General features: G+C 32.8%; 2 protein-coding genes across 2 annotated transcripts; one reads left to right on the forward strand and one right to left on the reverse strand.

Moving 5' to 3' along the window:
* Positions 1-2,039: 2,039 nt before the first annotated feature.
* Positions 2,040-3,257, forward strand: LOC149093524 (uncharacterized protein F54H12.2-like). The gene has a single exon (XM_089269364.1). It carries the CDS (start codon positions 2,040-2,042, stop codon positions 3,255-3,257), a length of 1,218 nt encoding a protein of 405 aa, XP_089125490.1.
* A 423-nt stretch (positions 3,258-3,680) lies between these two features.
* Positions 3,681-7,007, reverse strand: LOC149093525 (uncharacterized). The gene has a single exon (XM_089269365.1). It carries the CDS (start codon positions 7,005-7,007, stop codon positions 3,681-3,683), a length of 3,327 nt encoding a protein of 1,108 aa, XP_089125491.1.
* Positions 7,008-12,145: the final 5,138 nt, after the last annotated feature.

Consider the following 12,145-nt stretch of genomic DNA (forward strand, 5'->3'; position numbering starts at 1 on the left):
CTTATCTGAAGAAAAGGATATAATGAAAAATCCCGATTTGACAGATGAAGCAAAAGATAGAAAATTGGAAGAACTATATACTAGTTCAGGTTATGAACCTCCTCCTCCTAAAAGAGCAAGGAAAGACCCAGAAGCTGGAAAATGGTTCAAACAATTTAATGAAAAACGACGGGAATTATCTGAAAAAAATCTAGAGCTCAAAAGGAAAAATGAAACACTTGAATCAAAACAAAGTGAATTGAATGAGTTGTTTAATAAGTTAACAACCGCTGAAAGGGAACTCAATGCGAAACTCAATGAGATTAAAGAATTGAATAAATCAATCCAAAGTTTCGAGACTAGCAAAGTGGAATTAAACAAAGCCCGGGATGATCTTTCGAGAGAAAAACAAGCTCTAGAAAGGGAAAAGACAGAACTTACGTCAAAGTTGAATAAAGCTAATGATGAGCTCAAGACAAAGAAAGAAGAAATTACACGTCTAACAACAGAAGCGAACAAAGTAACACCTCTTGAAACACAACTTTCTGAAGCAAAAAGGAAGTATGATGAATTGAACACAGCAAAAACGGGAATTGATCAAAAATTGATTAACGCAGAAAAGGAAATTGATGCTAAAAAGAAGGAGATAGATCGTCTCAAAGCAGCTGGTGCGAACTCTGACACACAGAAAAATGAATTTGATGAACTTCAAAGAAAATTTAATGACCTTTCAACAGAAAAAGTGAAAATTGAGGGTCAATTGAGAGACGCTGAAAAAAATATCAATGATAAAAATCAAGAAATTTCAAATTTAAAAGAAATACAAAGAAATTATGATTCATTAAAAACTGAGAAAGAAGGTCTCGAACGGAAAATTACTGAAACGGAAAATAGTTTGAGTGATTGTAACAATAAAGTTACTGATTTGAATGAAAAAAAAATCGAAAATTGATTCGTTAGAAAATGATATCAGAGGAAAGGATCAGAAATTGAGGGATAAACAAATTGAAGTAAACAATTTAACGCTTGAATTGAAAAAAGTTAAAAAAGCCCTCGATGAATCTCAAGTCAACTTGAATGTAACAAAAGAAGAATTCACTAGAGAAATTCACAAATTAAAGGCAGAACTTGGTCTTGAAGCTGCAAATACAACAAATGATATTAGTGATAAACCACCAAGATTAGAATATTCAAAAGGAATAATATCAATTATAAGAGGGAGGATAGGAAACACTAAGTTGATTCCAACATTTAAAGATGCTGCTTTGATTAATGCTCTTGGTTTCATTGACGATCCAAGTGAAAGTTTAATCACTAATCCCAAAGTAACTGCGTCCAGGCCGGCCGATCTAAATGCAAGATCAAGTTTAATGTTTGTTTATTCAGATATTGTTGCCCCACATTTTGTTGGAGATACATTTACGAGAGTCTTGAGAATTTTACCTCTGAAAAGAGGACAAAGACATGAGATTGTTCATGAGAGATTTGTAAAGCCTTTTTATTATCCTGTGAGGACGAATCAAATTGAGGATGTGAATTTCATTTTGACAGATGAAACTGGAAATCCAATTAAATTCGCTTCAGGAAGAGTCGCAATTGGCTTACATTTAAAACGCTTTGTATAAGGTGTATTTTATTTTATGAAGAAACAAAATGCAACGTAAAGTTTATTGTCCAAGGCATTCAGACTTCAAATCTTATTATTTATCTCAAGCTGGACAAGGATTCTCTGATATAGAAATATTCAGAGGTTCTCCTTACCAGCGAGGATATGGATTTGGAAGTCTATTCAAAAGATTTGCAATTCCTGTTTTGAAGTTTCTTGGAAAACAGGCCGTAAAAACAGGAATCAACGTCGGTCAAGATTTATTGGAAAATAAAAATTTGAAACAAACATTGAAAGAAAGAGGTAAAGAAAGTCTTCGTAATCTGGCAAAACAATCAATTGATAAAGCAAATGTTATGCTCAATCAAAGTGGAACTGGTGTTAAACGAAAACGGTTGTATAAGAAGAAGAAAAAAGCTGTTAAAAGAAAAAAGAAAGATATTTTCGATTAAACATGGAGTATTTACATCCTGCATCTTTACCTGCAAGTAAAAGTGAATTATCATTATTCACTGTACCACCTACACAAGTAGCTATTGATTCTACTTATGAAGTAGAGTATAGACCTTCAGCGTCATTAGAAAGCTCTAAAGTACACACCATTGATGTACCTGCATCCGAAGATTTCACGGATCTATCTCAAACAATGGTTCATATAAATCTCGAGATTCTTGATAAGGCCGGAGCAAAAGTAACAACAGCTGTGCTTAAAGGTTCACAAAACTTTGGAAATGCTTTATTTGATCAAATTGATTTTTTTATTGGTACTGTCAATACATCTCAAGCTACAAATATGTACCATTATCAATCTTTCATTGAAGATTTATTGTTCCGTCATCCAACAAAAGCTGATGCTGGACGTTATGATTCTTCAGTTCATCTTAAAAATAACATTGATTTATATTTTAGATTACATCTTCCAATGTGTCAACAAGACAAATTACTGTTGAATGGAACTCCCTTATTATTCAGATTCACAAGAAGCAGAGAGAAATTTCCATTGATACACATAACTCAAGATGAATATAAAATAAAAATAACTCGCTTAGCATTACATATTAAGCGTGTTAAATTATTCCCAGACACACAAACAGGGATAATATCTGCACTTAAAGAGTCTCCTGCAAAATATTTCATCGTTAGAAATGTTGTTAAAAGCTTTTCTCTGAATAAAGGCATGTCAACAGTCAATATTGAAAACATTTTTTCCGGGATTTTACCAAGAAGAGTAATCATTGGACTTGTTGATGAATCAGCTTTCGCGGGCAATAATTATAAAGATCCCTTTTGGTTTGAACATGCAAACATTACACAAATTTCGTTAAATGTTGACGGAAATTTATACCCTTCAATACCTTATCAACCAAGTTTTCCTGATAATTGTATGCGTGAATATGTGAATTTATTTAGATGTTTGGGACAAGATGAAGGAATCCCTCAACTCGACTTGGATTTTGAAAATTACAAAGCATCAAAAACTCTTTTCGGATTTGATTTAGGAGGAGGACTAGGAGGTGAAACAGGATCATTATCCTTAATTAAAAGAGGAGCTGTTAGATTAGAGCTTCGATTCGCATCGGAAACAATAAGTTCATATAAGATCATTGTTTTTGGTCAATTTGATAATCTAATTACAATTGATAAAGATAGAATTGTAACACTTGATTACTAATGTTGACAACAATTGACTTGAAGCGAATACTACGTGATGTTAAACACTTTGGTGGTGTTTTCCCAAGCGATAAATTACCTTTAGTGTTGAAAAAACCGACAACTTTTATCATTAATTTAGACCCAAGTTATCAAGAAGGGTCTCATTGGGTTGCGGTTCATTTTGATAAAATTGGAAATTCTCATTATTTTGATTCTTATGGTCGGCCACCGTACGGAAATATTTTATCATTCCTTGAAAGATTTTCACCCAGAGGATATACTTACTCAAGCAATAAATATCAAGATGATTATTCATCATCATGTGGATACTTTTGTATACTTTTTGTATTACTTGCTAATGATTTAAACAAATTTTATAAAACTTTTGAAAAATGTAAAACACTAAAAAATGAACAAAAATTGTTACAAATGATTAAAAATTTTATTGATTAATTTTATAATGTCCATCAGCATATGAACTTATTTTATCATCTAAAAGATATCGTTTATCTTCAAAAGGTGAGATTGAAACCTTTTCAGTACAATACATTGAAATTTTATGTTTATCAGATCCAAAGCGTCTTGTTATTTCTTTATGTATTTTTTCATCATAAAGACAATTTTTATAAGTTTCAAAATTGAGTTTGTTTTTAACAACATTTCGTTGAACGCCTTTAGCTCTTTTCTTTTCTCCGCTTTGTGATTTTATGCAGTAAAGTTTCGGTTTAACAGCGATTACTTCATGGATGACTTCTCCTGACATCTCATCTTTGAGGCATCCAATTTTCTTCTTGTTTTGACTTGAATAGAGGGGATGATCATTGGGCAAGTCACCAAAGTCCATAATATCATTGAATTGTTTCATGTCAGTAATTATGTCGTTGGATTTAATTTCCAGTAAAAATGAATCCGTATCGGAATAAACTAGTTGAACATTATTACCAAAGTATTTCTTGAATCGACCATAATAAAGTTTATAAACATGGAGTTTTGAGAGTTCGAGAACGGTGAAGCCAGACACAATTGCCTTGTCCATTAAAACACATTCAGGTTTCAATTGTATCAGCACTTTGTCTTCATCAATAATTTTGAATCTTGATGCAAGTGGATTCGCAATTCTTTTTGTTGCAACTTTTTCTCCCATAGCAAGCTTGACTTCAATGTGTTTCCTTTTATCCTCCATCAATTTACCATAAATACTGTTTACAAATAATTTATAGAGTGATGAAGCAAATGTAGTTTTCGCTTGTTGACGCTTCTTAGTACAGAATTCAATATAAGGTTTTAACCAGGCTTGTTGCTTGAATGAAATCACACGATGCAACTTTGAAACTCTAAGTCCGTTTTCGAGGTAAAACTTTAGATTGCGAAAATGTAGTGCATATCTTTTCCTCGTTAAAAAAGTTGAAACAAGTTTTTCGGTAGCAACTGGTGTAAGCCCTTGCTCATTAAGTTCATCATATAATTTTTTAGCATAAGGACTTAGCATTTCATGTGTGACTTTCATTTTATGAGGTGCCAAAGGAAAGTCATTATGAGCATCATGGAGTTCTTTAGGATACACTAAATCAATTTCTAAAATATATCCAATATCCCCATCATCAGGTGTATTTATAATATGTTCAAGTAATTTATCTTGGTTTGAAAAGTTGACCCATTTATATTCACCAATTGGTAACATGTCCATCATTGCATTACCGTAAAGGTTGTTCACATCAAAATACATTAACCAGGTTTGTTGGCCGCCATCATAATTTGTTGAAGGATTGTTAGCAGTCACGTGACGTTTAGCAACAGTTGTGAAACCTCCTCTAATGCCGCCTTCGATTAATAATAACATATCAATTTCCAAGAATAATTCAATTGATATTTTTGTCATTTTTAATGAAGCAGCATAAGCAAGGCCGGGGCATGTCATGTAATGTGGTGGATCAATTCCAAAATCATTTATGCTGGTTTCTCGAAAGTTTTCAAAAACAGCAGCAAGCATTAAAACATCGAGTCGCAAGTAAATATCAATCAATTCTCCGAGGTTTTCACAATTGAATTGATGCCAAATTCTTTTCAATCGATCATACATTTCTTGTGAAATATTTGTGTCGTATAATGACGAGTAAAATGCAGACATTGGAGGTAGTTGTTTATCATTGAATTTATCAAGTGATGATAAATATTCATAAGGTATTGATGCTTTTCCCATCAAATCACTTAGATCTTGATCAGGCCATTCTTGACGTAAAAATTCTTCTTTTTCATCGTTTGTCAAGTTGGAACTTAGTGTATCAAGACTTCCAGGTAAAAATGCAAATGAGTCAAGGAAAGCAAGATTATCAACATACCATCCAATATATTTTTCCATCGATGAAGGAATTATTTTCAAATCTTGAATAAATGTGTTGCTTTTGATTGAATCGATTAATAAATGGCCATCATAATTCTTTAAATTGTGAAAAAATATCGGAATACGATTTGGAATTGAATAATTTACATTGCAAGCATTATGTGCTGCACCTCTGAATAGCCCTGTTAAATGGTCATGATCACGGACTCTATCATCTTCAAGAGGTTTTTCACAAATCCAACAGTTTTTGGTTGTTTGGAATTTTAATTCGTCATTTGGTGTCATTTTTAGAGGTTTTAATGCGAGAGATAAATAATATCTTGCGGATTCAATTGATTGTTTTAAATTGATTAAGAATTTTTCGATTATATTTGCTCCATGTTCAAACTTTTTATCAATGATTTTCCTATTCCAATCAACAATAATGTATCCATAACTGCATGGTTTATGAATGGAAGGTTTCAATGGGTCATTGGTTGGCACAATTAAACATTCAAAGTCACAATAAATAATAATTGGATGTTTAACTTCTTTTTTGAAGTTTGACCTTTCGCAAAAATTTCGCCTTGGTTTTGAAGGTGTCGGGTAAGGCATCATGATTTTTTGTGGATTTTTAGATGAACAATCAACTGAGTGTTTGATCAATTGAAATTCATGTCGCCAGCCTTGCAAACACCGTTCACAGTGGTATCGGCGGTAATTGCTCCGTGAATTTAAAAGTCTAGCAAAGTTTGTGATTAAATAGTAATGTTCATTGAACAAAAATAGTCGAACATGTGAAGGTTGAGGATTTTTAGTAATGTAGAGTGGTATCACGAATTTATTAGTTGAGTTATAAGTGAAGACACTGATTGAAATTGAGTTTTTCTTTTCGAATGATTCAATCATGTTCAGTTCAACATTTCCACGCCATTTTGAAAAGTCGTGAGAGTTGATAAATTCATCGTATTGTTGATATCTTCCAGGATGATTATTTCGTTTATGAAGATGAGCTAGGATGGCATACATGAAACAATCAGTTTGACATTCAATTGAAAGTAAACACCGTTTTTCAAAGAGTTGCTCAGGTAATTTATGTTGATAGCATCCTCCTCTATGTGGTTGATAACGAGCAATCCAAATATCAATTTTACTGATGTCAACAATAGTAAATCCACTTCCCCTTTCTGTGTATTGATCGATAATTTCTTTCATCTCTGTGAAAGTTTCTTCGATTTCATTATTGATGTTATCACCGGGGAGTAAAGGTTTCATTGTTGAAGGGATTTCCGCTTCAATCAACTCAATCATGGATAGTTTTTGAAAATATACTTTACAAATCAAGTAAAATTTAATTGGCCCGAGATCATTGATGTTTTTTTGAAGTAATTGCTTGATTTTTGATTTTTGTTGTCTTTTAACGATGTCAATATCTATCATGTCCGTCATATCTTGTGAATAAACACGGAACCGGCGGCGGAACGCTCAATGAACAAGTTTAAAAGGTGATTGAAAAGTAGGTTGTGGTGGATTTAGCAAAGAAATACTTCCACAAACTCTTTGATGAGATCGCAATCTTTGCTCACATGAATAATGTCTTTTGCACTTTGAGCATTTCACTTTTCTTTTTATTTCTTTTGGAGTTGCTCTTGTCGATAGTGCATCTTGTATCACTGGCTCTTTATCGAAAAATATTTCCATCCTTCGACATCTTTCTTCACAGTTACAGTGATGCAATAAATATTCTGAAAGAGGTTCACTTTCTTTACCACAACATGGGCACCTCAAGCAATCCTTTTTAGCTGGTGGTTCATCAAAGAAAATGTCCATCCGCTTACAATTATCTGCACATGTGCACTGATGGTTCAAATATTCCGGTAAATGTTCAGTAGATATAGCACAGCAAGGGCACTTAAAACACGCAGGTTGCTGTGCATTTTGTTGGACATTTTGTTGGGTATTTTGTTGGTCATTTTCTCGTTCATTTTCTCGTTCATTTTCTCGTTCATTTTCTCGTTCATTTTGTTGGACATTTTGTTGTTCATTTTGTTGTTCATTTTGTTGTTCATTTAAAATATTAAGCATTTTGCAATTTTCCGATGAACATTGACAATTATGATTTAATAGTTCCCCCAAGTTTCTGTAATGTTGCTTGCAGCAATCACATTGTATCTTAGAAGAAGAAAGATAACTTATATATTAATTTTTACGAATAAATTTAAACAATTTGAATTTGAATTTTGAATGAAATTTTATTGAATATTTAAAATAAAAAATGAATTGAAGATTGAAAATTATATTGAATGTTAATAGACAATTTATATATTTTTTCTGAATAAAATTTAAACATTTTGTGTAATAAAAAAAATGAATTTTATTGAATATTTTGGTAAACATGAAATTAAGATTTTACAATTCTGTAGTATCTTTTGATTGTCCGATTGACATCCCTAAGATGGAGGTCAATCAGCTCACATATGTCATGGGCATGCTGACTTTGTATTGTAGCGAGTATTTTTCGCTGAGCTTTTAATTTGTTGACACTCTCCATATATTTAAATGCCTTGTTCCTAAGGCGAAGTTGTAAATGCTTTCGAATTGCATTTGGAGCTTTTTTTCTGGTTTCCTCAAGGGAAACCTGCTCCATTTTAGAAAGCAATTCTGAAAACTGTCTCCTATCAAAGGAACTTAGAGTAAAGTCTTTGAAACGGGCAGCAATATCCTGAAAAGATGAAAAAGATGGAAACGAAAGAGATGAAAGAGTGAAAAAGTGAAAAAGAAGAAAAAATAAAATGAACTTACATTAATTTGAGCGTTTTCCTTGTCATCAAAGGAATTTTCCTTTGAAGAAATGTCGTCCATTTCAACATCATGATCATCACTGTTGACAGGCATTTCAACAGCATTACCAACATCATTTTCGGTGTCAACCATGTCCACATCATTGGTATTGATTGTTACTTTGGGATGATCCCATAGATCATTGAAATCCCAATCGGATGAAACATTAGAAGAATTCATTTTGTTGAGGATTGGCAATTTGACAATAAAAAACTTTTTAATAACACAAGTTGACTGGTTGGAGGTCGGAGTGAAAGTGATCTCAGTTTGATGATGACACTTTGTAAACAACCGATAACATCTGCAGAACGGGGTGAGAAGGCATTTCACACGTGAATTAATCGCTCATTAAATCATGCATAATGATAAACAGTAAAATTAACGGATTTTTTTATACGACTAATAAGCTTGAATTGACCGCTTGAATGATCACATGATTTTTGTTATTGATTGGTTTTGTCACTCGAAATTGCGATGTAAATAAAGCGCCATTTCTATTGAATTGGAATTAGAATGTTCGGACTTGTATAGTTGTTTATTGATTTGACTTATTTTAAATTTAACAAGACCTAATTATAAATTAGACATGTTTCTATTCCTCGACGGTAAAAAAATTCATCATTGACCTTGAACACTTGTTTTTGCTAGAGTACTTTGTTTTCTCATTGTATTTCAATGGAACATGTATTAGCATGTTTGGGCTCGTATAGTTTCTAATTGATTTGACTTATTTTAAATTTAACAAGATCAAATCATAAATTAGACATGTTTCTATTCCTCGACGGTAAAAAAATTCATCATTAACCCTGAACACTTGTTTTTGCTAGAGTACTTTGTTTTCTAATTGTATTTCAATGGAACATGTATTAGCATGTTTGGGCTCGTATAGTTTCTAATTGATTTGACTTATTTTGAATTTGACAAGATCAAATCATAGATTAGACATGTTTCTATTCCTCGACGGAGAAAAATTTCATCATTAACCTTGAACACGCGTTTTTCTAGGGTTCTTTGTTTTTTCATTGTATTTCAATGGAACATGTATTAGCATGTTTGGGCTCGTATAGTTTCTAATTGATTTGACTTATTTTAAATTTAACAAGATCAAATCATAAATTAGACATGTTTCTATTCCTCGACGGTAAAAAAATTCATCATTGACCTTGAACACTTGTTTTTGCTAGCGTACTTTGTTTTCTCATTGTATTTCAATGGAACATGTATTAGCATGTTTGGGCTCGTATAGTTTCTAATTGATTTGACTTATTTTGAATTTGACAAGATCAAATCATAGATTTAACATGATCAAATCATAGATTTAACATGATTCTATTCCTCGACGGAGAAAAATTTCATCATTAACCTTGAACACGCGTTTTTGCTAGAGTACTTTGTTTTCTCATTGTATTTCAATGGAACATGTATTAGCATGTTTGGGCTCGTATAGTTTCTAATTGATTTGACTTATTTTGAATTTAACAAGATCAAATCATAGATTTAACATGATTCTATTCCTCGACGGAGAAAAATTTCATCATTAACCTTGAACACTTGTTTTTCTAGGGTTCTTTATTTTCTCATTGTATTGCTATTACAATGTTATTAGCATGTTTGGGCTCGTATAGTTTCTAATTGATTTGACTCATTTTGAATTTGACAAGATCAAATCATAGATTTAACATGATTCTATTCCTCGACGGTGAAAAATTTCATCATTGACACTGGTATATTTAATTACATTCAAAAACATACAACCGAAATTAATTGGAAAATGCATTTATTCATGACGGAATTTTATTTATGGAAAACAATTACATTTGAGGTGCTTCAGTACTGTTGCTTGATTGACCACGGTAATCAATGTGGTGAGCATTGAATTGCCGTTGGTTAATCTCAGGGACAGCGAAAATTTCTTTACCTTCATCATACTCTGGGTCAACACATTTATATGCTGCCCAAGGATATTTTTTTGGTAAATAAGTATTCTCTTCAACAAATCCTCTATTGGGGATTTTTTCGACATCTATTCGTGTTGGGCATTGGATATACCACCGTTTGTGGTCAGGATGATCTCGCCCAACTACATGCTCCCTCAAATTTATCATTCTCTTGAAAGTGCCTTCAAAATAAAGGCACATAAAACGAACTGGGTACTCTTTGATGGGCTTTCTTGCCTCTGCTTCGAGGTCATGGAGAGCTTTAATTTCTTTCAATACAGTCCAAGGAACTCTATTTTCCTCTCTAAGGTCCTCCTGATCGTCAAGGTCCTCAAAAAACAAACGTGCATTTTCGAATCCGACTTCGGTCTGCCGCCGTCCATCAGGATCGATAGCCCATCGCAAGGTTGTGCATCTCCACTCAGCACACCGGTCCAGGACTCTAACTGTTTGCCCAGTTCTTTCTGCGGGGGACTGTTCTTGTGAAGTTGAAGCACCACGAACCGCAGAGGAGTTTCTTCGTGATCTTCTTGTTGTTTGTTGCCGCGTTCCTGGATTAAAATAAATAAATAAAAATTGAAACAAATTAGAATTGACAAAGTATTGCCTTAGAAAAGCAAACAAAATTAGATTAAAAACAATTCATCGAATAAGAAAAAGAATCCTTACCGTTTTCCATCATGAAAGCAGATAAGAATTGGCGAAATATGATTTTAAAAGAGGGAAAAGAAAGAAAGTTTATCGTTGAAACTCTTGAAAATAACTGATGCTTTTCTGAAAAAAGTTTCAGCTTAAATACAAGACTCTCAAACAACTTTGAAATAAATGGGTGCACCTGACAGCTAAATAATTTCATTAATCACTTAACAATTCACGAAGAGGGAAAAACCAGCTTATGAACTATCTCCTTATTTGGTAAAAAAGTAATTCCATTAATCACTTTGCAGCTAAAACAACATAAACTCATTATTTGATCAATTAATTCTCATGTTTGAAAATAGTAAATGTGATACATCACCTCATCTGTCAGCTTAAACTGAATCATCATGCTTAAGAAGACATGAATTCAATAATCAAGTCATTCAACTCATATGATAAAACTTAATCAGGTGAAGAAATCAAGCATAATTAGGTTGATAGACAATTGAGCTTTGAAATAAACCTAAAATGAGAGAATTAGCATAAAAGTGGTAAAAGCAAATTTTGACATTTGACCCGCAATGATTATACTTGTTAATTCCAGAAGGGAAACATTCGTTTCCCTTCTTTCATTCAGGTTCAGCCTTGAACAATTAAAGAATCATTGAAGCATTTGAAACAATAGATACCGTAAGATGGTGTCAAACGGTCAAGTGCAAAACTATCGAAGCATTAAAAACATTAATATCGAAAGACGGTGTCAAAAATCATTGAAGCATTAAAAACACTAATATCGAAAGACGGTGTCAAGGTCAGCCGTTAGGTCAGCCGAGCGTTAAGTCAGCCGAGCGTGAAAGTAATCATGCGAAAGGGGGTGGAGGTATTTCCGTTTCCGTTCTGTGGAGTTGAAGCGTATGTTTTCATACTACTCTTATGCTTTTATCCATGTAAATCAGCTGTCTGTTGGTATATTTGATAAAGTTTATTCACTTACCTTGACTAAATCTGGTTCATTTGAATACTCTAATGAGGTATTTTCGTAAATGCATTTAATGATGAAATCAAATTTATCTGAAACAAACATTCAATTTTAATGTGAGCCTTTTAATATTTGCAGATTAATCTTTTTTTACTTCGAGTTGGACGTTTTGATGCTGGTTTTACCTTTGC

This window comes from Tetranychus urticae, chromosome 3 (genome assembly GCF_039701765.1).
Source record: "Tetranychus urticae isolate SD_2017Ah chromosome 3, NJAU_TeUrti_SD_1.0, whole genome shotgun sequence".
NCBI classification, from domain to species: domain Eukaryota; kingdom Metazoa; phylum Arthropoda; class Arachnida; order Trombidiformes; family Tetranychidae; genus Tetranychus; species Tetranychus urticae.